The 27,412-nt window shown below is 46.2% G+C and overlaps 1 protein-coding gene across 2 annotated transcripts in view; it reads left to right on the forward strand.

The window, feature by feature from the left end:
* Nucleotides 1–27,412, forward strand: part of SENP6 (SUMO specific peptidase 6) — a 755,486-nt gene that overhangs the window by 383,872 nt on the left and 344,202 nt on the right. For both annotated transcript variants that reach the window (XM_085610971.1, XM_085610972.1), the window contains one exon: nt 23,427–23,576. In XM_085610971.1, the coding sequence (XP_085467097.1) occupies nt 23,427–23,576 (150 nt within the window). The remainder of the gene's footprint in view (nt 1–23,426; nt 23,577–27,412) is intronic.

The raw sequence follows: 27,412 nt of genomic DNA on the forward strand, positions 1-27,412 counted from the left end.
CTACCTAAACCTGCCACCTGACTGTATGGACATCATTAAGGAAGCTAGAAGACCCACTACCAGAGCTTGCTATGCAGCCAAATGGAAAAGGTTCGTCATTTATTGCAATAATAATGACATTAACCCGCTAGACGCATCCATCCAAAACATAATTTGTTACCTCTTACACCTATACCGATGCAATCTGGCATACACCTCAATACGTGTCCATTTGACCGCAATATCAGCCTATCTCCAGAATAGGCAGCACCTCTCTTTATTCAGAGTGCCTGCCATCAAAGCATTCTTGGAAGGACTCAAAAGAGTAATTCCTCCAAGCCACCCACCAGCTCCAATGTGGAACCTCAACTTGGTCCTCACACGCCTGATGGGTCCACCCTTTGAACCTCTACACTCATGCGAGATTCAATTCCTCACCGGGAAAGTAGCTTTCCTAGTAGCAATCACTTCTTTGAGGAGAGTTAGTGAACTCCAGGCACTAACCGTTCAAGAGCCATTCATACAGGTTCACGCCAACAGGGTCGTACTACGTACCAACCCCAAATTCATGCCCAAGGTGATATCGCAGTTCCACATGAATCAAACCATTGAACTGCCTGTTTTCTTTCAAAACCCACAAACTGTCGCAGAAAGAGCACTCCATACACTGGATGTAAAGAGAGCCCTCATGTATTATATAGACAGGACTAAAGTCTTTAGGAAAACAAAACAACTTTTCGTTGCCTTTGCCCCACACCACAAAGGTAACACCATCTCCAAAGCAGGTATAGCCAGATGGATCGTTAAATGTATTCAAATTTGCTATCAAAAAGCTAAACGCACATTAACGATTCCCCCACGAGCCCACTCAACACTTAAGTTAGGGGCCTCCATGGCTTTCCTGGGAAACATTCCTTTGCATGATATATGTAGAGCAGCCACCTGGTCCACTACACATACATTTACCAAACACTATTGTGTAGATGTGCAATCAAAACAGCAGGCAGCTGTAGGACAGGCTGTTCTCAAAACTCTTTTTCAGACCGCTGCAGCTGGCACTGGTAGCCGCCGCTAATGGGAGGTACTGCTATGTATTATATGCACAGATATGAATTCAGCAGCCCACATGCCTCGAACTGAATATGCTACTTACCAGTATGCATCTGTTCTTGGCATGTAGGGCTGCTGACATTCATATCGCCCACCCTCCTCCCCGGCGCCTGTAGCAGCTGCAGCTCTCAGAATTACTGTATAGCATGGTCATCACTTTCTGTATCTACTCCATCACTGCCACAATGGCGAAAAACAATCTGAGGATGGAGAGGATGCCCATGCGCACTGTGGTCCAGGGGAGGAGTCACCTATCTCAGGATACTTCGAAGACTCTTCCAGGACAACAACGTGCAAACATCCGGACCCAACACTAGGCGGCGATCTATGCACAGATATGAATGTCAGCAGCCCTACATGCCAAGAACAGATGCATACTGGTAAGTAGCATATTCAATACTTTCTCAGAATGAGATGCTTTAGTTAAATACTTTAGCAATATGCAATTGACTTTTGTAGGTAATAGTTACAGGTTGTTGCAATAGGCAACACAATTTAAAACACAATAATACATTGAGATCAATGGAAGTTTTAAGTTATTTGCAATAGCTTACTTTCAGGATTACTTTTCTAACTCCATGACTGGATCCTAGATTCAGTCCTGGGACAGTTCTTGGAAACAAGTGAGTAAAGTCGACTTAGTTACTGTTGTGATTTTTAGGCAAATTTTGCTATTTTAAAAGTTGACACTTAGAAGACATTTCATAGAAAAACAGTCAATGATTCCCTATGGGAGAAAATTCAAGTTACAGGTATGGTATGGTATGTTCTTGTTACTTTTGTAATCCAGTACTGGGCTCCTAGGCTCAGTACTGGGACCTCTATCTAAAACAGGTAAGCAATTAAGTTTTCACAGTTGGTACGATTTTTAAAGAACATTTGTAGTTTGCAAAAATCGACAGGAGAAATTTCACAGAAACAGTCAATGATTTCCTATGGAAGAAAATTGGGTTAATGGTAAGTACGGTTGTGAGTACTTTTCAGGGTCAGTGCTGGGCACCAAGATCCAGCACTGGGATCTCTCCTAATAGCAGGTGATTTTTTTCGTTTTCGTTACTAGGTTGACTTTAGGTGAATATTTTAAGTTTTAGAAACTCCACACTTAGGAGTAATTTCAGAAGAAACCAGTCAATGTTACCCTATGGAGGGAAATTGGGTTATCGGCTTTTGGGTAAGTACTCGACTGGCAGAGATAAGGTTCTGGGCACAGACTCAGGGGTCTCCCAGGGTCAGGTAAGTATAGTTGTTACACCCTCAGCGGCACAGGGGCAGCCGGGTGCAGAGTGAGTTAGGCCCAATGTTATCCTATGGGAGGCAGGGAGGCCTTGGTTGGTGGCTGCTGACTAGCAGGCCACGAGGCTGTGGGAGCTGGGCTCCTGGTCACTTGCTCAGTGCAAAAGGGGAAGTAGATAGGAGTAGAGATTACACTGCCAGGGCCACTCTGGCGGCTGGGTGCAGGGTGCTTTTGAGCCTTCGGGCGCTCAATGGATTTCAGTGGGAAAGCTCCTGGATCAACAAAGGCTGCAAGCTCGGGGACGAAGATTCTTCAGGTGCCACCACCACTTCGTGAGGTAAGTTGGGTTGTTGGAGGATAGGTAGGTATCCAGGAGTTGGGCACAGGGAGCCGCAGGGTCCCGGGTGCAGGGGTGCCTTTTAGTGTCGAGAAATCTTACCCTCTGTTGATCATGGTTGGGGTGGGTACCTGGTTCTGAGGCTGCAGGTGGCGTCAGGAACATTGAGGTGAGTCCTTGGGGGCCGGATTCGGGATCACAGTCGCTGGGGGGGACTTCCTCAGGGTCTTTGTTCACTGGTGCAGAGTGTGCAGGGTTCGCAGTTACGGGCTGATGCCAGGGGTTAGGAACTGGTTTTGAGAAGAGCCACTGCTCATGGGAGTCCCGGGTGCTCAGAGTCACAAGGTAGCCAGGTCCTCCGGGGTTTGTGAGGTTGCTGGCCACAAGAGGTGCCGGGATTTAGCAGGAGCAGGTTCGAGGGTCAACAGGCCGGTAGGGCTGGGGCCAAAGCAGTTGGTGTCTTCCTCTTCTTAGCAGTTGCATGGCAGGTCTTCTTTCTTCTTGCTCATCTTTTCTTTTTCAGAATCTAGAATCTAAGGAAGGAAGGTTCAGGGTGCCCCTAAATACTAGATTTAGGGGTGTTACAGGTAGGTAAGGGGCAGGGACCAATGGTTCCCTGCCCTGGGGTGGGTACACCCCCTATCCTGCCACTCTCCTGTAGGAGGGGGGCAGTAGCCTAGTCCTGATTGGGCAGGGCCTCCCATCTTCAAGATGGCGAGCGCCCGGAGATGTGCTTCACCTCGCCTCCCCCACCTGAGGGGTGGGGTTGGCAGGCTGGCACATCCCCTGTCCTTATTTGGGGTTTCCGGCCAGTCTTCCCGCCAGAGTGGGGGTTAGAACCGGTGGGGGCCAGTTTGCTGGGTACAGCAAGTGGCCTGGGGAAGCTCACAGAGGCGGCATGCCTTTGAAGCTTTCCCCTGTCCATCCTGGGGGAGGAGACATAGCACCTCGCCCAGGATGTGCATTGTTGCAGGCCAAGAAGAGCGGGGGCTCTCCTACCCAGGGGTCCAGCAACATGTCTGATGTGTGGCAGCCTCCCAGACCAGAAGTGGATCGTAGGTTAGGTTTCAGGAGGCATCTCTAATATTCCCTCTGTAGTGCTTTTTACATTAAATCTCACACTGGCATCAGTGTGGGTTTATTGTGCTGAGAAGTTTGATACCAAACTTCTCAGTCTTCAGTATTGCCATTATGGTGCTGTGGAGTTCGTGTTTGACGAGCTCTCAGCACCATGTACTCTTAAATGGCAGCACTGCACTTACAGTGCCCAGGAATAGACCTGGGTACTGTAGGGGCACAGGGCTCATGCTCCTGTGCCCACACCACTGGCATAGGGCACCCAGCTTGAGGGGTGGCTGATGTATGCCAGGGCAGTGTAGGTTGTGGGCATGGCAAACAGGGATGTGTGCCATGTCGACTCTTTGTTTCGTCTACACTCAGCCTGCAAGGGCAGTGTGTTTGTGTTAGGGTACAGGGCCACTAAGGGTGGCACAATAAGTGCTGCAGCCCTTAGAGGCCTTCCCTGGTCACAAGACCCTGGGTACCTAGGGTACCATTTACCAGGGACTGACATGTGGCCAGGGTTTGCCAGTTTGGGTTTGAGGTTTTTAGGGAAGGAACATAGGCCCTGGGCACCTGATTGGCAGGAGTCCAGGGCACACTCAGTCAAAGTACATTCAGCAATTCAGCAAAAAGTGGTGGCATACCATGCAAGAAAGATGGCACTTTATCACACACATTTACTACATGGTCATTGATACATACCTTCACAAAACACTACTGTGTGAACATTCAGTTCAACAGGAAAGCAGAAGTGGGACAAAGAGTACTGAAACATTTCTTTGCAAATATTCTGAATAACCCAACCAATCCACATGAATCAAAACTGCTCTGTAATGAATGCACATCATGTGAAGCCTGAAAAGATTCATGCTGCAAAACAAAATGGTTACTGTTAGGAGACGTTTTGCAGTCTGAAGAAATTTCTGAATTCACATGTGACCCACCCACCTCCACTAGTAGAGGTGGATTTACAAACTAAACTCAAGACGATACTGTCAACCAGAGGATGAAAAAAGAATCTAAAGATGAAAGCTGTGTCGAGGGATTTCCGGTTTATATGCCCGACATCATGCTAGGAGTGGTTTAAATTCAAATAGTCGACACCCACGAAAAAAGAGAAAAAGCCTTTAGGGAGACTTTTCCGGATCTATCCACTAGATGAGAGAATAATGCACCGTGTATGAATCCCAAAAATTCTTCAAGCTGTAAATCTTCTCTACTCATTGAGGAGCTGCAACTCCTGCCAGAGCTACTCACACAGCAGAGTTAGAGCCGATATCTCACTCCCTGGCGTTTTAATGTTGCGATTTGACATCCAAGTTCCTGAAATTTGGGTACATACAATTTCTTGCGGAAGGTGTGGAAATACTTGGAGGCTAGAAAATCTGCCACTAATTATTATGCTGCAAAATAGAAATGTTTCATTCATTGTAGTTAAGTTACAAATGCAGTTTTAAATGTCAGTTTCCAAACTATATTGTGTTACTTATTAAGTTTACAAAATTCAGGCCTTGCGTACACATCAGTATGCATGCGCCTAGTGACCATAGTTGCATAGTTGCAAAGCAGATAATATCAGTCTTTGGTTAAGATCCACTAGTCTTAATCTTCATGGATTAAACTCCCTTCATCTGAAAGACTTCTAGCTGCAAATTACTTATCTTAGAATTTTCCTCAGGCGTCCGACAGAATCCAGGATATTTTGTTGAGCAGTACCCCTGTGCAATGGTAGGTGGCAGAGTAAGGCTTCGCATGGCATTGTCCGTGCCGGAAGAGAAGTGTGCAGTGCCTATATAGGCGACATCTTAGCGCCTGACGTTAGTTCTTTTCTTTCCATGCCAGTCACCGCAGATCAGGGAAAAGCAACCCCCAATCTTTTTTTTTGACTGACCCTTTTTAAAAAACTTTTTGTCGAGATTGTTTCGAGACTTTGCCTCTTGGTGTGTTAAGATGTCTACCAGGAACACCGGTTTCAAACCAGGGCGCCTGTCACAGACTAATGTCAGTGATTGACCCACATTTGGTGTGCCTCCGGTGTTAGAAGTCTGACCATGACGTCAAGGCCTGCATCGACTGCCGCACTATACATGAAGTTCAAGAGGCTCATTTCGCTCGGGTTCTGTCTTCTGTGGACCCGGGTAACGGGATGGTTGCATTGGACTTGCAGGACGGATGCTTCTACATTCCCGTCTTGCTTGCCCACAGAAGCTACCTGTGGTTCACGGCTGGCCAAGAGCATTTTCAGTTAGCTCTGCTCCCATTTAGTATTACCAGTGCCCCTCGGATGTTCACCAAGGTAATGGCTGTGGTTGCAGCACACCTGACGATCGTCTGTTGTAGGCAAGCTTTTCCCCAGCAGTCTTCTCGCACCTCCAGACTACTGCAACCTCCTGCACTTGTTGAGGTTTACTATCAATGTCGCAAAGTCCCAGCTGACTCCCTCTCAGATGCTCCCTTCATTGGATCTGTTTACGGACACAGTGCAGTGTCCTCACAAACAGCGAGTCCGCATATTCAGGCAATGATATCAATGTTTCAGCCTCTATCCTGGGTTTTAGTGAGATTGACTCTGAGGGTGCTGGACCTAATGACCTCCTGCAGCCTCCTGGCATATGCCGACTCTGCAGTGAGACCTGAAGTTCTAGTGGGTGCAGCATCTGGAGAATCTCCCCGACATAGTCCTGATCTCTGAGGTAACTGCAGATGTGCAGTGGTGTCTAACGAAAACGTGATAGGATCAGTGGCAGACCCTTCCCCCCCCTCCCTAAAACAGAGCTGACTATAGTGACAGATCCGTCACTCCTGAACTGGGGCTGCCACGTGGGAGAGGTGGCGATCAGAGGCCTCTGGTCTCCAGCGGAATCCAGGCTCCACATTAATCTTCCGGAGCCAACATTGAAGACCTTCCTTCCTTCACTAAGGGGATGACTGGTGCAGGTGTTAACAGACAACACCACTGCCTTGTGCTACTGCAGCATATAATGTGCAGTGGGGTTATTGTCCCTTTGTCAAAAGGCGTTGCACCACTGGACGTGGCTGGAACACCAGGGCATGTCTTTAGAGGTTCAACACCTGGCAGGCTCTGAACGCCAGAGTGGGCAGACTCAGCCGTCGATGCCTAGTGGATCACGAATGGCGCCTCCATCCGGAGATGGAGCCAGCCCTTTTCAAGAGAGGGGAGAGCCTTGGTTCGTTGGGTAAAGTTTGTAGCATGTTGTATAGTGAACAGCATTGATCTTTTAGCTTCAACTCTTTCACAAGTTCTCTTGTTTCTTCTTTTCTTGGCCCAGACGGGCTGTGCTTTGGGCACCATCAAAATTACCTCTCTGCCTTTTTGCCAGACCAAACATCCCTGTTCAAATTCCCTATCGTAATAGGTTTAGGAAAATGCTTCAACCAATGTTTCCATTGATGGCCTTTGTTATGCCAAATGGGACCTAAACCTGGTTCTGACATTCCTAATGTGCGCTCCCTTTGAGCCTCTAAACACTTGGCGGCTCACTCTGCACCATCAAGGCAGTATTCCTTGTGGCAATAACATCCGAGAGGTGGGTCAGTGAGTTGCAGGCACGGTCTGCTAACCCTCCATATGTCTTGTTCTATTCAGCCAAGCTACTCCATTGAACTAAAGCATCATTCTTACCAGAGGTGGTATTCCAGTCCATCACTCTGGGTACCCTTTACGCTCCACATCCTAGTAAAGAGGAGGAGAGACTCCACCGCCTGGGCCTAAAAAGAGCTATGTCTTTCTACCTTGATCGTATCAAACAGTTCTGAGTTGATGATGAACTCTTTCTAGGATATGTCTTTGCCAAGGAAAAGAAGACAGTACAGAAACGTACCCTCTCACGATGGATAGTACTCTGCATTAAAATTTGCTACGCACTGTGCAAGAAGCCGCTCCCGGAGGGCATGTGTGCTCATTCCACCAGAGCCAAAATTGCTACCACTGTGCTAGCTTGTGGAGTCCCTCTCATGGACATCTGTCAGGCAGCAACGTGGGCAACTTTGCACACGTCAAAAACACTACTGCCTCGACAGTCAGGTCAGTTGTAATAGGCACTTTGCCCATTCGGTCTTGTAAGATTTTCTAGTATAATTAATTTTGCAGCCCCACCTTCTGGGAGGTATTGCTTAGGCATCTGTTCCAAGTTAAAGAATTGTAAGCTAGTGGTCTCTATCAGATCACGTTACTTACCTTTGGTAATGCCTTATTTGGTAGTGACTCTATCTAGCCGCAGAATCCTTACCGACCCTCCCAGCTCTGGTAATGGATGATAGGTTTATCCTTCTTTAATGACCCTAGACATCCACACCAGTGGTCATTGTTATTCCTGGTGCTGGTCTTCTGGTGTGGAAAGTAGTGAAAAGAAACTGACGTTCACATTCTGGGGTGGCGTCCATATAGTCACTGGACACTTAATTTTCGGCGACACCGACGCCACGCATAGCCAAACAATGCCACCTACTGGCATGAAGCAGTACTGCTCAACAAAAGTTTCCAGATCCAGTCTGATGCCTGTGGAAAATTCTAAGGGAAACATTCAGCGGCTAGATAGTCTCTACTAGTTAAGACGATACCGAAGGTAAGTAACTTCTGGCAATCCCTCATTGGGGTCAATACATTGTCCTTACTTGACTTATGGGCCCTACTTTTTAGCCCCTACATTTGTGCCTGCTGCAGTTTTTCATGGAAGATGATTTTCCTAGTCAGTCATGTGTACACAGAGTCCATGATCTACAAGCTTTGTCCGTTGAAGAGCTTTTTATTCAGGTTCTCTAGGACATAGTTGCACTTGGGATGCACCTTTGCTTCTTACCGAAAGTGTTGTCACCTTTTCATGCTAAGAAGTCCATTGAACTATCTTCCTTCTTCCTGCACCCACAATCCCTTGCAGGAAGACTGTACATACTTTAGATGGTGGAAGAAACATTCTGATGAATACTTAAGCCTGCAGATTCCTCACCTTTTGAAAATCCCAGGTGTCAGACTAGATCCTTAAAATTTTGACATTGCTCTCCTGCTCCAGTAAGTGGCATTCGCTCTATTATCTCAGCACTGAAAACAATGTATTGGTGATGTCACTTTATCCTTATAGCACCCACCTCGGCGCCGTGACCTAATTTGCTTGGGAGAAACCCACACCTATAGAAATCCAGCTTATCAAGAGATGCTAAAAACAATACCTTTGGACTGCCCTTTCTGTCCACTAACTCGTTGCTAGAAATTTTAGTAGTACAGAATTCTTCATGTTCAAAACAAAACCCTGGGTCCTTTCCAACACCTTATCTGCCAACGTGGCTTTTTACTTCTTATGTGCTCATTAGGCAGATCTACATTTACACTGGCCCAAATGGCGGTACTAACTTTATCCAACCACCTCAGGAACACCTTTGCAGAGGAGGTTTGGAATGGACAGTACTCGGTGAGACCACAAATATTTTATAGCTAGGGTAAAGAGTTAATCACTGGCCCTAAGATGACATGCTTGGTTTTGGTCATCTGCCTTTCCTGAGGATATTCACAGCATGTTCATTGATATTACCTTTGATGGAGCAATGATCTTTGAAGAGAATGCAGACTCCGCTTTGGAGCATTTTAAGACTGGCAGGGTAACAACCTGATCTTTGGGCTTACAATCCTCAGGGAAGGATTACCATAAGTTTGGGAAGTTTCTAGAGTTCTCCATAGGATTCCCCTTCTGCTAATGTTAATCCTAACAGCATTCTCTACAGCAGAACTAACTGGCCAGATACTACATGAACAGAGGCACGGGGGGAGGTCATCAAGCCCAACAGCCCTCCCTGTCCTTTTCCTCAGCTGCACCATATGGAAAGGTGCTTTAGCTTTCCCTTGAAGGAGCAAGAGCTGTTGGAAGACTGGCATCCTTTCTACAGGTCTGAAAGGCCATAACTTCAGACTTGTGGGGACTTCAGATTGTAGAAAAGGGTGCATACCCTACCCCCACAAGAGTCCTGCCCACATCATGCCCTAACAGTGTTTTCAGTTAGAGGGCCATCTGTGAAAACTCTGCAGGAGGTGGAAGCCCTGCTATCCAAAGGAGCGATAGCGTTGGTGCCAGAGCAGGAAATTGGGAAGAGGTGGTATACCCAGTACTTCGTGGTTTTCAAGGACGACTGCAGTCTTCCTCGGTTATTTTTACCGTGAGAAGTTTGAGATGCTTTCCCTCACACAGGTGGTACGCTGTTTGCTTCGGGAGTAACGCTGAGTCTTTTTATTCAATAATTTTAACCTGTGATTGCTGTGTAGGTTTTTTTGCATTTTTAAGCTTTTTAAACACTAAAATCACTGAAACGCCTCCGTTTGAGGGGCAGTTTACCTGGGGAGATCTGTGTGCCTTTGTTCCTTCCTCCTCGCCCCGGTCCGACGCGGTAACTAGTACCGTTGCGCGGAGGGCGGAGAAGGTCAGGGCAAAGCACTTCCGGGGACAAGCAGGCAGTGGGGAGGCATTTAAGCGCATGCTACGGCGGCCGCGCAGCGGACATCAGGGCAGTGGCAGTACCCTGAGCCGCTTGGTGGCACGCTGTTTGCTTCGGGAGTAATGCGGAGTCTTTTTATTCAATAATTTTAACCTGTGATTGCTGTGTATGTTTTTAAGCATTTTTAAGCTTTTTAAACACTAAAATCACTGAAACGCCTCAGTTTGAGAGGCAGTTTACCTGGGGAGATCTGTGTGCCTTTGTTCCTCCCTCCTTCCTTCTCGCCCCGGTCCGACGCGGTAACTAGTACCGTTGCGCGGAGGGCGGAGAAGGTCAGGGCATGCTCAGGCGACTGCACAGCGGGCGCGCCGAAGGCAAGCCCGTCTGCCCCCGTCCGCGGCCGTCCGGGGCCCGTCCCCCTGGAGGTTTTTGTAGGGCATTATGTTATAATACGCAGGCCCTTCTTGCTCTTCGCTCCAAAACTGCCGACACCTGCACTCACTCTATGCATGCTGATGGCCTCATTAGAGCCTGTAACCACTGTACTTTTAGTTTTAAATCCACGTTTGAGGGAAAGGTTGGCTCACCTACTCTGACCTGCGGTCTGCTGAACTGCCGCTCTCTCAGAAAACACGGACTAGAGATCTTCGACCTCCTGATTGACAATCAGGTGGATATTATGTTTCTTACTGAAACCTGTTTGGATGAGGACTCCGCTCTGGAGCTCCTCGAAGCACTGCCAGTTGGGTATACTATCAGCCGCATTGATAGGGACCCTGGTAGGGGTGGTGGCGTGGCGATGATTTTTAAGCACGACATCCAGTGCCAACTTGAGTCTATCACCATCACTGACTGTGAGGCCGGCCTGTTCACTATTACTATTGATAGTAAGTGTATTGTGAAAGGCCTCCTGGTTTATAGGCCTCCGGGGTATCCATCCCGATTTGCATTAAACCTGGTTGACTATCTTACCCAATATGAAGCAAATGGATAGTTGGGGAAAGCCACAGCTGCACTACCCTCCTATACACAAAGTATCACTAATTCAAACAGTTCAGGTTGCCCACCTCAAAGGTCCACTATCCAAGCACCATATACGTTTTACCACAAAAAAATCATTTGACAGAGAGGCAACACTACAAAGAGTAATAATAATGATGGTACATAGCGTTTTTCAAAATACACGTATACAAATAGAAAAAATAGGTTCTTTAAATGTTGCAGGTTGAACAAGCAGCAGAGAAACAGCCAATGCGTTTCGCCCAACAGCGGGCTTCCTCAGGGCTGTAAAGAGCAACAAACATATATCAAAGAATGATCTTTCTAAAATTGCATTTAATATAAACAACCAAGGTTTAGAAATGACCACATTGCAAAGAAACAATTCATCATTTGTGATTGATAGGTAATCAGTGTCACCTTCTACCAGATGTAGTGGCAGAAAGTAAACTTGATAAAAATGTGAATAAAAAGATATAAGTAAAATGAAAAAGAATTAGAAAAGGGGCAAGGAAAACGAAACGGGAGGAAGGAGAATAAACGTGCAGGAGAAGAGAGACAATGCACCATCAGAAATAAAAAAGAAATCCATATATCCAATTAAGTAGTTGAAGAGGAAACTTTGGAACACCAGACGCATAAGCTCAGAGATGAGCAACAGAAGGGACACATAGACCAAAAAACCAAAAAAATCAAAGTGCTATACCACTAAAGAATACAACAAGTAAAGCCTATGAATTATCAAAGGGCTCACCACAACTAGGTGTTGGATACCGTGATTGATTTAACAAAAAATCCTAATGTGTGTTAATATATCCAAAATGGACAAATATCCACATGAAAATCTCACCAAGGATCAGAACGTGGTTCAATCCAGTCCATAACCTAACGATAGTCACAATGTCGATTTTGGATCACTATATCAAAACAAAAACATAATAATATATGTAACAAGGCATTGGACGATTTTTAAGCACAACATCCAGTGCCAACTTGAGTCTATCACCATCACTGACTGTGAGGCCGGCCTGTTCACTATTACTATTGATAGTAAGTGTATTGTGAAAGGCCTCCTGGTTTATAGGCCTCCGGGGTATCCATCCCGATTTGCATTAAACCTGGTTGACTATCTTACCCAATATGAAGCAAATGGATAGTTGGGGAAAGCCACAGCTGCACTACCCTCCTATACACAAAGTATCACTAATTCAAACAGTTCAGGTTGCCCACCTCAAAGGTCCACTATCCAAGCACCATATACGTTTTACCACAAAAAAATCATTTGACAGAGAGGCAACACTACAAAGAGTAATAATAATGATAATACATAGCGTTTTTTAAAATACACGTATACAAATAGAAAAAATAGGTTCTTTAAATGTTGCAGGTTGAACAAGCAGCAGAGAAACAGCCAATGCGTTTCGCCCAACAGCGGGCTTCCTCAGGGCTGTAAAGAGCAACAAACATATATCAAAGAATGATCTTTCTAAAATTGCATTTAATATAAACAACCAAGGTTTAGAAATGACCACATTGCAAAGAAACAATTCATCATTTGTGATTGATAGGTAATCAGTGTCACCTTCTACCAGATGTAGTGGCAGAAAGTAAACTTGATAAAAATGTGAATAAAAAGATATAAGTAAAATGAAAAAGAATTAGAAAAGGGGCAAGGAAAACGAAACGGGAGGAAGGAGAATAAACGTGCAGGAGAAGAGAGACAATGCACCATCAGAAATAAAAAAGAAATCCATATATCCAATTAAGTAGTTGAAGAGGAAACTTTGGAACACCAGACGCATAAGCTCAGAGATGAGCAACAGAAGGGACACATAGACCAAAAAACCAAAAAAATCAAAGTGCTATACCACTAAAGAATACAACAAGTAAAGCCTATGAATTATCAAAGGGCTCACCACAACTAGGTGTTGGATACCGTGATTGATTTAACAAAAAATCCTAATGTGTGTTAATATATCCAAAATGGACAAATATCCACATGAAAATCTCACCAAGGATCAGAACGTGGTTAAATCCAGTCCATAACCTAACGATAGTCACAATGTCGATTTTGGATCACTATATCAAAACAAAAACATAATAATATATGTAACAAGGCATTGGACGATTTTTAAGCACAACATCCAGTGCCAACTTGAGTCTATCACCATCACTGACTGTGAGGACGGCTTGTTCACTATTACGATTGATATCCGTGGGCGCGCCGGAGGTGCGCCAGAGGTAAGCCCGTTTGCGCCCGTTCGCGTCCCGGCAGCTCCTGGCTCCAGAGACCCAATGACGACACACTTAGTGTATTCTCGGGAGGAACTGTGTGCTCTGAACCACCATTCGGCCTCACATAAAGATACTGCCGTATGGCCATTGTCTTCGCCCCCCATTTCCTGTGGCCTTCTTACTGTCCGCTCCCTTGTAAAGCACTACGACGAAATCTCTTTGTTGATTGAGTCAGTCAAACTGGATATTTTATTCCTGACAGAGACCTGGACTACATTAGATAGTGGAGCAGAGTTGGCCTGGGCATGTCCCCCAGGATATTTCATCAGACATATCCCTCGAACTACGGGTAGAGGTGGCGGAGTGGGGTTTATCTGTAAAGACACACTTGCCCTCTCACAGTTTTCAGTCAAACAGGTGGTGGGCTTTGAACTCCTGGGATTTTCCTTATCGGCTCAGGGTGGCACAGTTTTTTCTGGTCTTTTGTGTTACAGACCTCCCTCCGGTATAGCCTCTTCTTTTCAGCAATTTATTGACCTTGTGTACAACTTATCCAATTCACATTCCAACTTCATAGTGCTGGGTGATTTTAATTTACGACCATTAGGCCCACAAGATCTAGCCTACAGGGAAATCTGCCAAGCATGCAACAACATACAGCTGGAGCAGCTTGAGCAATGCCCCACACATGTGAAGGGGAACATTCTGGACCTGGTCTTTGCTGATAAAAAATTGGTTGCCATTAATGAAGTCCTGGATCAATGCTGGACTGACCATGCTCTGATCCTTATGTCTATTTCTGTGGCTGGAGCGCAGCGTAGTGACCGTTCGGCTGGGTATAAATTTAGTAGACAGTGGTCTCGTCTACTAAGGGGGTCAAGTTTACCTTCTCTGCTGCCCACAACCTTTGAGGTGCAGGAAACGGTGGATAAAAGCTATACTACCCTGTGTCAACAGATTGTGACTTCATTAGATGTACGGATCCCTTTAAAAAGGGTGAAGAACAAGCCGCGGAGTACCAATGCCTGGTTCACCAGTGATCTCAGCCAACAGAAACTCCGCTGCAAACAGGCGGAGCGTGCTTGGAGGAGAGGGTACGCAGACTCAGACCGTGCACTATACAGACAGGCCCTGCGGGAATATAAAGACCATCTAAAGTTGGCTAAGGCGAAGTTTTTGGAAGATGCTCTGACTAAAGCCACCAATAAATCGCAGACCCTTTTTAAGCTGGTTGATAATTTGGCAAATCCGGCCTCTGCAGCCCCAGTTATTACACCATCTCAGGAGCTGTGTGATTCTTTGGCTTCTGCATTTGAGGAAAAAATCAGACTCATCTTGAGTGGGCTTTCGACTCCGAGCCACGTGGCCCTGATGGAGCCCTCCCCACGGAAACCTCCTCACCCTTCGGGTGTTGAGGAGGTTAAGGGTGAACAACAATTATTATCCTGTTTTCCCACCCCTTCCTTGGAGGAATTCTGCATAGTGGCTAATGGTGTGTCGTCGGGTTCCCCATTGGACCCTTTGCCACATAGGATATGGAAGGCCTTTCAGACTGAGTTGCTACCTCCGTTGTATACCATCTGCTGTCAGTCTTTGACCTCAGCCATGGTGCCTGATAGCTGGAAGCTTGCAATTGTGACACCGTTGCTAAAAAAGGCCTCTCTGGACCCGCTTTGTCCTGCCAGCTACAGGCCCATATCGCTGCTTCCATTCCCTATAAAAATACTAGAGAAGTTGGTTACAAGAACTTTATCAAACTTCCTGGAATCCAACGTTTGTTTGGACGCTGTCCAGTTTGGTTTCAGGCCGGCACATGGGACCGAGACCGCCCTGATCACCGTGCTTGACGATCTGCGAACGCGCGTCGACATGGGTAAGGCAGCTTTTCTGGTGCTGCTGGACATGTCGGCGGCGTTCGACACGGTGGATCACGCTGTCCTGTTGGATCGCCTCAGGGGGGCAGGCGTGGGTGGTCTGGCGCTGGGCTGGCTTGAGTCCTACCTGGATAATAGGCAGCAAGCAGTGGCATTACCACCTTTTCGGTCAGATACACGTCAGGTGAAGCAGGGTGTACCACAGGGGTCTGCGATTAGCCCGATCCTCTTTAACCTATACCTCTGGCCCCTAATCAGTTTGATAAAATCTTTTGGTATCTCGGTTATCAACTATGCCGATGATACACAACTGATTTTTTCCTTTGAGGGAAAGGAGGCGGTTTCGAGGGACACTTTCCATCAGTGTATGTCGGCAACAGCAGAATGGCTCCGACTCAACTCACTCCAATTCAATGGGGCAAAGACTGAAGTGCTTCATTGCTCATTGGATCAGCCCTCCCGTACGTTACCAGAAGGATTCTGGCCAGCTTCTATCTTAGGTACGGTGACAGCGGCGGAGTCGGCCCGCAACCTGGGGATTGTGTTTGAGCCGGGGCTACAACTAAATGCTTCGGTGAATAAGACCATAGCTACGTGCATGGGCCTGCTTCGAGCCCTACGTAAAATCTTGCCGTTGCTCCCCCCTCAGGCTCGAATAGAGGTGGTGCGCAGTACTATACTCAGTAGGTTAGACTACTGTAACGCACTACTTCTGGGGGCACCGAAGTCTTTAGTAGGTAGGCTGCAGAGGGTTCAAAATATGGCGGCCAAACTGGCTTTAGACCGACCTCGCTCTGCATCATCTTCAGAAGCTCTGTCCGACCTCCATTGGCTGCCTGTTCAGCAGCGTATTCTCTTTAAAGCTGCCTGTGTTGTGTTCAGAGCGCTGCACGGACTGGGACCGCTGCCACTTCAACACCTCTTCTCGTGGTACCAGGCTGCTAGACCTTTAAGATCCTCCTCGGCTTTTTTAACCATAGTCCCTAAATTCGTTAGAGTGAGGATGGGTGGTCGTGCCTTTGGTTTTACAGCAGCTAAGCTGTGGAATACTCTCCCTCTGTTGCTCAGGAGTAAGCAGGAATTCTCTTCCTTTAAAAGGGAGCTAAAGACCTATCTCTTTCCAAAGTAATGTAGTGTATTAGACCTGATGACTCACCTATGGTCCAGCGCCAGGATACCCTTGGGGTGACAGCTGCGCTCAATAAGAATTTAATACATACATACATAGTAAGTGTATTGTGAAAGGCCTCCTGGTTTATAGGCCTCCGGGGTATCCATCCCGATTTGCATTAAACCTGGTTGACTATCTTACCCAACCTGCACTGCGCTATAGTAAGTTCCTTGTGCTAGGGGATCTTAATCTACACCTGGAAGATGCTGGCTGTACAATGGCACAAGCTTTGCGCCAGGAACTAGCAACCCTTCAACTACATCTTAGGGTTACGGGCCATACCCACCAGAAGGGCCATTTGCTTGACCCAATCTTTACCAACTGGAAGGAGGTTGTGGTTGGTACCCCCCAGCCTTTGATCTGGACGGACCACCATTTAGTCCCTTTCATGTTGCGGATCCCCATGTCGAAGGTGCAGGACCTCTCGAATGAGGGGATAGCCTACCGGAAATGGGCTGGCTTTTCCCCGGACAAGTTCAAGAGTGCCCTCCTGATGGGGGGGTCCGCCAGGGGGTGAGGACGCTGACGGTGCCGGTCTTGAATTGGATGGGAGGGTAGGAGAAGCTCTCAACAAGACTGCCCCCTGGTCGTGGAAAACTCTAACCAGAACCAAAAAATCTGCCCCATGTTCAATAATACGCTGAGAATGGCTAAGGCAGACTGTAAACGTGTCGAAAGACAATGGAGGAAAGACTTTTCTGTGCAAGGGAAGAACGAGTATAAAGCATCGCTAAAAGCCTATATCAGGCTTATTAGGAAAACCAAGGCTGAACACTATCTTGAAAGAATCGGGTCTGCGGAAAACTCGGCTAGAGAATTATTTAGGGTCTATAAAGAGATCTCTTCTCTGGACTCTATATCAGCGCCTGCTGAAGGTTCAGCTGAACGCTGTAACCAAATAGCGGAATTCTTCTCTGAGAAGGTGCTGACGATCTACTCCTCTTTCCCTGATGTGGTCCTTACTGACCATGACGTGTGGCGCAGGTCACGCCATGTTACTTTAGCTGAGGAGGAGAGGCTTGAGAACTTTTTAATTCCCCCTCCTGAAATTTTGATTAATATCTGTTGGAGCGTAAAGTCAGGGTCTCCCAAAGATCAGGCCTCCCCGAGAAGACTTGAAGGGTGCTTAGAAACTCTGGACCCCTTCATCAGGCATCTCTTGGAGATCTCATTTAAGACCTGCACAGTCCCTAGCTGCTGGAAGGAGGCAGTTGTTCTCCCCCCTCCCAAAAAACCGCACCTAGGCCTTGAACGCCTAGATAACCTACGGCCCATATCTCTTCTTCCTTACTTTGCCAAGATCGCAGAGAAAGTGGTCAACCAGCAGCTTACGGCTCATATTGGGAAATATTATCTTTTACACCCCACCCAATCGGGCTTCCGTGCAGGTCATTCGACGGAGTCGGCCCTTCTTTTGGCCACTGAGACCATCCGACAATTCGTGGACGCGGGTCAAACTGCGGCCCTGATTCTGCTTGATCACAGTGCGGCCTTTGACACGGTGGCCCACCAGATTTTGGTTGACCGTCTGAAGAAGGGAGGTGTGTCTGGGAGGGCTTTAGGCTGGCTCACCTCTTATTTGGATAATCGTAGCTTCCAGGTGAGGCAGGGTAAGTTCTACTCGAAGGTGATGGCACTGCAGCAGGGGGTCCCCGAGGGCTCAATTTTGAGCCCCACCCTTTTTAATCTATATGTGGCTTCCTTGGCTGAGATTGCTGAAGGCTTTGGGATTGGAGTGGTATCCTACGCCGATGACGCCCAGTTGGTTGTGTCCCTGACTCAGGATCAACAATCGGCGGCTCCCAACTTGGTGGCGTGCCTCCAAGAACTTGCAGCCTGGATGGACACAAATTGTTTAAAACTTAACGGCAATAAGACTGAGGTACTGGTGGTGGGAAAAGCTCCTTCTATCTGGTCGTCCGCGTGGTGGTCGCAGAACTTGGGCTCTACTCCTGTTCCCTGTGCCCAGGCAAAAAACCTTGGGGTCTGGATGGATACCCATCTCTCATTTGATTATCATACCAGACGGGTTGCGGGCACAAGTTTCGGAGTTCTTAAGGGACTTAGGAAGACTCTGGACACATTGCCCGCTGCTGGCAGGAAAACCCTGGTTCATGCACTCGTGACCTCCCGTCTTGATTATGGGAATGTCCTCTACTTGGGTGCCACAGAAAGGTGTATACAAAGACTCCAATGCGTGCAGAACGCAGCGGCCCGATTAGTTCTGAAGCGTCCGAGGAGAGCCCCCTCTAAACCGGCTCTCACCTCCTTGCACTGGCTCCCAATCCGGGAACGTGCTCGTTTTAAGGCACTTTGTGTGTGCCACCGTATTATGCATGGGACCTCTCCTGCCTATTTGCGGAACCTCCTCACCCCTTACACTCCCACCCGCCGCCTCAGGTCTGAGGGGTTGGGTTTGGTTTGTATCCCCATGGTGAAGAGAGCCAGGATGGGGGGGCCGCTCCTTTCGATTTTTGGCGGCCCAACTCTGGAACAAACTTCCAGTATGCCTTCGAGTGGAACCCGTAAAAGGCATTTTTAGGAAGAAATTGAAGACTCTCCTGTTCCCTCCTGAATAGACCTCAGTACCTCCTCGCTGCCTCATCGCAGCGCGGGGACACACTGTTCTAAGTGTAACCATGCGCTTTATAAGTTTATTTATATATATACTGGATGCGAAAGACTGGATGTTGTCCCTCAATTTGCAGATGCGTATTTCTTTATAGCGATACCGCAGTCTCAAAAAAGGTACTTGTGTTAGATGGTAGACTAAACTTTCTACTAGTTAGGGGTCCTATTGTTTGTATTAACATCAGGTCGTCATGAGGAAGATGGCAATAGTTGCAGCCCATCTCAGAATGACCCTGTACTGTTGAAGTAGACCATGTTGCAGCACCTGCAGGTAACAGTATTCCTGCTGTTCAACTTGCTTTTCTCCTACAATGTGTACAAGTATCACCTAAAGCCCTCTCTGTGCCTCCTGGTCAATAGGGTAGTGCTAGGTATGATGTATAATTCTTGCCAATTCATAGAATTTTTGCCAGAAAATAAAGGGAAGGAGGCAAGAGCTATCTAGCAGGAAGATGAGAAAATGTTTGCAGAAGTCAAATACCCACAATGGACATAGTCCCAACCGGTTTTAGATAGTTTGCAGGAGCAGCAGTCATAAGGTGCCAGAGCTGGGTAAAAGCAACTTCCTTTGGACCAGAAGTTCAGTCAAGAAAATAGACATGGCATATGATGAAGAGGTTCTGTTTGGAAAACACATTGATAGCGCCTTCCAATCAAAATCAGATACAGAGATGCAGAGATCCTTAAGGGTATTACAACTGTGTTTCCAGCCCTTTTGTGGAGCCAGAAGAAAAATGCAATACTTGTATAAGGTGCCAAACCATGCCTTAAGTCTCTACTGGCAGCAACAATTCAGAGGTCCACCAGAAGCTGCTCATTGGAGAGGAACTGCCGGGTAAGACCAACAGCCGCAAAACGCAGTCAGCATTCATTCACAAGACAGTGACAGCCAGTCATGAGTCAGCTGCAACACACACACCTACCCACACCTACCCACCCACACACACACATACCCCCAACATCCCCCTACCCCCACCAGATTTCACCATACCAGGACAGCTGGCTTGTAAAATGACCCTTTGGTTTGAAACTCAACAAAGACGTTTTTTTATCTCCAACTGTCAAGAAAGGAAACCTTTCTGGGAGTAATCTTAAATAAAAAAAATATAATGCAAAGCCTTTTCCACAAAAGACATGGTTCAAAGACTGATTAATCTAGCATCTTTCCGCTCAAAGAAAGTCCACGCAAGTTTGAACATACACGTCTCTTTTGGGGATGATGTCTTCTTGCATCTTGCTTATAACGAACTATCCTCTTCGCATGAGACCATAAGAAGAGGAGGTAGACATGCAGTGGGTTCAAATGCAAGGAATTTTTGACTGTCATTAGAATCACTCTGGGATTTTAATTGGCCATAACCTGGTGGATGAGGAAAGGCAGCATATTCTCATACTTAGTCGGTTTGCTAATAACCTCAGTATGTGGTTACCACAGATGCATCCCTGGAATAAGGAGCACATTTACAAGATCTAGAAGTAAACGGCAAATGGACGCGTCGTTTTATGCCCCCAAGCTTTTCTACTGAAAATTAAGAAATCTGTAGTACTGGTTTATACAGCCAGTATGTTCTATCTGCACACAGAGGGAGGAACAAAATTGCAACTATCATCTATGGAAGCCCAGAAGTTCTGAAAATTGTTTTTCTTTTTTTTTTTTTAAGAAAATCACTCTGAGTAGAGCAAGTTCTTGGTACAAACAATCAGTTGGCAGACACTTGCAGCAGAACATCGAGTGCCATGAGTGGAATCTGAATCAACATTACCGGTCAACAATTTTCCATAGATGGGGAAAATCCAAACCTGGAACTTATTGCAACATCCCTAAACAGAATGTGTTACTTTTACTCCAGCAGTTACCCTCACAAAAGGCCATTAATACCCAGGCGATTCAACAAGATGAAAAGAGAGCTGTTTAATTATCCAATGGTTTCAGCATAGCCAAAACAGTTCTGGTACATTGAGCTACTTATCCTATCAGAACGTCATGTTCCTTTCAGGCCAGTGCCATGAATGCTCACAATGAACAAGGGTCAAGTTGTGCATCCAACACCGTAGTTTCTCAATTTATCATCCTGACTCCTGAGTACAATGAATGCCATCTCTTAAATATTTCTCAAGAATGCAGGGTTGTTTTAGCGAACACCAGAGCAGAATCTATGAATATAACTTAAAAGAAAAACTGGCCTTGCTTCTGCATATTGCACTCTCATAATGTCATCCATCCTTTCTAGGCTTCTCCTGAAAGGATTGTACTGTGCCTGCTTCATCTGGCAAGCTCCAGCCTTTATCACAAGTCAGTCAAGCTCCACACAGCAACAAATTCATGATTTTGGCGATCTTCAAACCAAAAGTCAAATAGATTATACAAGGAGTTCTAAGGGGGCTTTTTAGAACTGTTCTTGTATTATGAAACCCCTGATCGCTCGCTTGGCAATATGGTTCTAGCTCAATTAATGAGATTTCCTTTCGAATCCAACAAGGCTGTTCTGAAGCCTTCACTTCTTACAGGAGATTGAGCAAAATTCAAGCTTTTACTGTTAAACAGCCATACTGAACATTCAAAGATCCCCATTTTATTAATAAATTCCCATCTGACTTTCATCTCTATGAATCTTTTATTCTCAAAACATCCTTCTGAAATCCAACCAATACGGTAAAAAGAGCTTTTTATACCCTAGTTGTCAAAAGATGCTTAAAATTCTACATTGCGTGATCTAAATGGTTCTAAAATCTGACTAACATCTGCTCCTCCATAGAAAGGTCATTCTCTGTCAAGAAGTAGTATGCCCATTGGGTCTCATTGTCTATAGTTTTCTGCCATGAAAAGGTTGGTTGTGCAATGGCTGGATATGTTTCAGCTCATTCCACTAGCAGTGTTGCAACTTCAACTGCCTTATTTGCCGAACGTTCTCTCCCCGACATATTCAGGGCAGCTAAATGAAAGTACAGGCATACATTCACTAAGCACTACTGGCTGGAACCCATGGCAAAGGATAATGCAGCAGTGTGCCAAGCAGTTGTTCGCCATCTGTTCCAGTGCGGAGAGCTATAATTCATATAATCACAGTTTCTTAGATCTTTGTTGTACTCTTCCCACCACCGTATAGCAGCATATTCTGTCAAGTATGTTATTGCTTGCTATTCAGATTCAAGCATTTGAATGTATGAAAGATTAAATCCTAGAGAAAAACAATGTACCTGTGCGTTGTGGTTCCCCAGTATTGATGTCTTTCATAGATTCACATGCAACCTTCCCTCCTCCCCATCAAAGGAACTCCCCTCATGGGATGCTTCAGTATTACCTTTACGCTTGTGTAGAGAAATCTGAGGTACTGTAGCCCTTAAGGGAAAGAGTGATTCAAGAGCCTCTTCTTGATTGGCTCAAGTTGTGTTCTTTGCAAAATGATGTGAATAGGTTATCAATGCCACATATTAATCTTTGATGTTCAAAGTTTTGCTTTACACTGCTTAGTATAGTTACTGTGGTATTTCCACATCGACGACAGGGAAGATTCAAGCATGTGAACGATACCAATACTGGGAACCACAGTGTACAGGTAAGTAACTTGTTTTATTCTGGATATAATTACAATGTTTTGAGAAGATGCTCTGATCCCAGTTCCGACGGTTCTACACCTGCACGGCCTGCTGAGTTAATGCATCCTCCTGGTCCACGCGCACATGCTGGTACATGAAGGCTCTGCAGTGTGTTCTCCAAAGGCAGTAGTTCCAGCACTGGGGAGACTGGGTGGACACCACTATGACCTTCTAGAATGCTATGGTGGCCTTGGCATGAGGGTAGGCAGAGGAGAACCTGATTCACAGATATCCGTCTGTTCCCCTCCAGCAGTGCCCACTGCTCTGACGGATGTGCCTTTGATTTCCATAAGAACAGGTACTTCACATCAGCTTGCAAGAACTGATGGCAATTCTGCTGGTGTCTGAAACCTTTCTCCCTTGCGTTCGCAGACAGTCTTTCCTTATCTTGTCAGACAGTACTTCCTAAATGTATTATTTTAACAAACAGGAAACAAATAGCAATCTGATAGCCAGAGCTGACTGTCTCAGTTGCCATTATCTGGACTATCACTAGCCCAACATTAGGGAGTAGGAGAATATGCAGCATGTGAATGTACGATACTAAAACCAATAAAATACCCTCAAATGCATTTTTGTTTCAAACTGTTTGTTGTCTGTAAATATTGCAACATTCTGAATTCCAGATTTGAATTGAATGTTTGATGTGATGTTGTGATGGAGACAAAAAATATTTTTTCTACGTAGATCACTTAATTGCAGCTGACTACACACTTCTTCCATGAGCTTCTTTAATGTGCGTATTATTTCTTACAGTATGGCAATGCTGTAGCAAGTATCCCTGTAAAGCGACGTAAAGTTACACCACAAGTACCTTCACCCAAATCGGTTTGTGATAGCGTCATTCTAAACTGTCAATCATTGCGAATAGGAACCTTTGAAAGTATGGAGTTGGATCCTGTAGTTGTAAGTACTTAGTTTTTATAAGTATACATGTTACGATTACCTCACAATGGGTGCTTTACAAGGTCTATAAATAAGCTGTCGTCACTCACCTGCTTTGTTGTATGTTTTATTACGGATGGACTAATAGGATTGGGTGGCAATGCAGATGGAAGGTTAGTTGATTTGATGGGTTTGACAGTGACAGCATTCAAGGTTTCCTGAATGCCATCTACTTCCCCGAAAATCGTTAGATGGTTGTCATCAGCATTAAAGCAGATATATTTGAAAAACATAAGCCCATAATGAACTAGGAAGAAACACATTCTCATAATCAGTTATTGATGTCAGTCAGGTGCCCAATTAGTATAATTAGTCCACACAGATAGTAGACTTGGCTACTCCTCCACCAGCAGGGATGTCTTAATGCATGATTTAGAATGTTATATTTTGCCAGTATATTAAGTACTATTGACTTGGTAAAGGGTGTCAAAACTGAAAGAACCAGAGTAAGTAAAAAAATGTTTGTTTTTAGAAAAGATTGCTTAATGGATTGGGGAAAATTATAAGATATTTGAAACCTGTATTATTTAACCTGGCTATTTTATTTATGTGCAATGGGTGCATAGGGTCTTGTCAATTGAATGCACCAACAACTTAATTCTAATCTTGGATAAAAGCTGAACATCTGAAATGTGTGAGTACTGGAGAGCTGTACATATAAGGGAAAAGAACATGTACAGACACAAGAGGTACATTGTAACAAGGAAACGGGCAGAGAATATGAATTAAGTGACAAGCAGTGATGGGGTGTGTCTGTGTGAAACCACCCTTGCACCAATACCATATATTCTTTTTCTAGGCATGGTGATCAGTGGTGTGAAAAGGGTTTGGCTAATCTGTCGTACATAATATTTCATCAGTGCATCTTAATCAAGAAAATGCATGCATGAACTTGCTGCTACATTCTTTCCTTGTTTATATATAACAGTACACACAAAGTCATCTCCCTTTTAGCTATCTCACACCTGCAAAATGTGTGCACCAGAGAATGAAAATTCTACGTTTGAGGCATATGAGCTGCAGATCACACACTGAGCATAGATCGCCATCTGGTGTTGGGCCCGGATGTTTGCACTTGTTTTTGTCTTGAAAAAGTCTTTGGAAGTCACGCAATAGGTGACTCCTCCTTTGGATCATAGTGCGCATGGGCATCAGCTCCATCCCCAGATTGTTTTTTTCCGCCATCGGGCTCAGATTTGTTTATCGCGCTCCAGTTCAGTGTCGTTACGATCCAACTTTCGACGCGCAATCCTTCACCCTTTCTCCGGTATTGTTTTGATCGTTATCCCTAGTCATTGCGCATCTCTTCAAGTTCGAAGTCCTCGATTCCGGTCGTCGACGAAGGCCTTAAGGCCTACCTAGGCCATTAGATCTGGCTCATGGAAAGGACTCCTTTTAAGAAGTGTCCTCAATGTGGGTCGAAATTCCCACACATGAATCTTCATGAGGTGTGTAACTGCTGCCTTTCACTGGAGCATGAGGCTGGAGACAGTCCAGCTAGAAGAACAATGTCTCGCTCGTCGACATTCGTTCCCGATGACATCTTCCAGGAGGGCGTCGATGTACCAGAACAGGAGCGGGTCGAAGAAGGCCCTGTCAGTGCCTCCGAAGCTGATGACTCTGACGACGAAGACATCACTCCTGGGCAGCAGGTCGTAAGTAGTGACGTCGACCCCCTCCCCCCACCACCGAAAAAGGCTTCGGTAACAACTTCACCTTAGGGCCCAGGTGTGCACCGAGACAATACTGCTCATGCCCTGCCTTCGAGCCCGGCAAAGAAGTGGACAACTAAGCCTTCAGGCCACTGGGGATCGAGTCAGCCTGGCATCGGTGCCGAACCCAAACCCCGGCACCCCAAAAGAAACCTTCTTCCACCTCCGTGCCGACAACTGCCTCCACATCGATGCACTTGGCTCCGAAACCAACAGGCACCGACCCCTCGACTCCGAAAAAGTCGCCGGAACCGAGTAAAAAGACACTACCGAAAAGTTCACATTCTCAGCAGAGTCTAAAAAAATCTCACGATTCAAAGCAAAAAGAGCACAAATCCACCCCAGATTCGGTGCCACACAAGCACTCGAACCGAAAAAGTCGGCGCCAAAACACCAGCCTCCACAAGAAGAGCTTTTTAAACCGGATCCCTCCCAAAAAACTCTTCTAAAAGACCCAAAAACAGGTCAACTGACACTCAGTTCCAAGAAGAGACCAATGGACATGCCTCTACCTGCTCCATCTCCACCGAAGAAGAGACATTGCAACATCTCCTCTCAGACTCCCTTCTCCACCTCCTCCCCCACCACACCACTCTCCTACACCATCTCCTCTACCAGTGGACGATGATGACACCTCTAATGTAACAGGGGAGGGTGCAGATGATGAACCACTAGGGGATCCTAGTCCGCCTTATACCCCAGACCCCTGGGACGATTACAATACACCAGGTGTCCCTAATGTACCACTAGACGACATCTACCCCTCTAGACCTTCCCCTCCAGAGGATACCATAGGTGTCACCCAGCTCATTCACAGGGCTGCACAATACCACAGGGTTGCTTTACATACAGACCCTGTGGAAGAGGATTTCTTAAGGGGTACTTTTGATACATCATAAAAGTCCACCTGCGTTCTCCCTATGTTAAAAGGGTAATGAAACCTGCACCCGAGGTGTTCAAAGATTCTGTTAGGGCTATGGTTAGTAACCCCAGGATAGAGAAAAAGTACAAATCTGCCCCAGCAGACCCCGTATACATTATGGGCCAAATACCATTGGATTCCTTAGGTGTTCTCAAATGCCAGAAAGAGATGTAACTCACAAACGTCAGGGGACGCTCCACCTCCCGACAAGGAGTCAAAACTCTTGGACGCCTCTGGTAAAAGCACAGCGTCACAAGCAGCTAATATATGGCGCATTGCCAACACTCAAACTTTGTTAGCCAGATACGATAGGGCACACTACGACGAGCTAGAGACCCTATTGCAGCACCTTCCTGACAAATACAAAACCAAAGCCAACGACCTCATACAAGAGGGTAAGCTCATCACAAACACCTCCGTTCGTTGCGCTCTAGAAGTGGCAGACACCGCCTTACTAGCCATCAACACAAGTGTCCTTCTGCGTAGACATGCATGGCTACGCATTTCAGGTTTTAAACCTGAAGCACAAACTTAAATCCTTAACCAGCCATTTGATCAGGAACATCTATTTGGGCCTTCCGTGGATTCATCTCTAGAAAAGATGAAAAAAGACACCGACACGGCTAAATCAATGGGAGCCTTGCAGTCGCAAGCTCCCAGACGTTCCTTTCGTTGCTCCTCTTACAAGGGCACCTACAGAGGCTACACCTCTGACAACCCCTCCACGTCCTATAAGACTCCCACCCAGACCACATTCACCAGAGGTTATCAAAGAGGAGGCTACAGAGGCAATAATAACAAAGGTAGAAGCAAGACCAACAATACTCGCTCTGCCTCCACCCCTACCCAATGACTTCCCTCCGCTCCCCCCAGACCATTCCACTCGGGGAAAGATTGCTACATTTCCTACCTGTCTGGAACAACATTACCACACACAGGTGGGTGAGAAAAATCGTTCAATCAGTATATTGTCTAGAACTCACCTCTACCCCCAAACATACCACCCAGACAGCGCCCAATTTCACCACAACATTTATCGCTGCTAAAGCAGGAGGTAATCTCCCTCCTACAAAAAGGTGCAAGAGGACCAGTCCCCCTGCTCAAACAAAACACAGGAGTTTACTCCCTATACTTCCTCATCCCAAAGAAGGACGGCTCTCTGC

Source organism: Triturus cristatus, chromosome 6 (assembly GCF_964204655.1).
Source record: "Triturus cristatus chromosome 6, aTriCri1.1, whole genome shotgun sequence".
Lineage (NCBI taxonomy): Eukaryota > Metazoa > Chordata > Amphibia > Caudata > Salamandridae > Triturus > Triturus cristatus.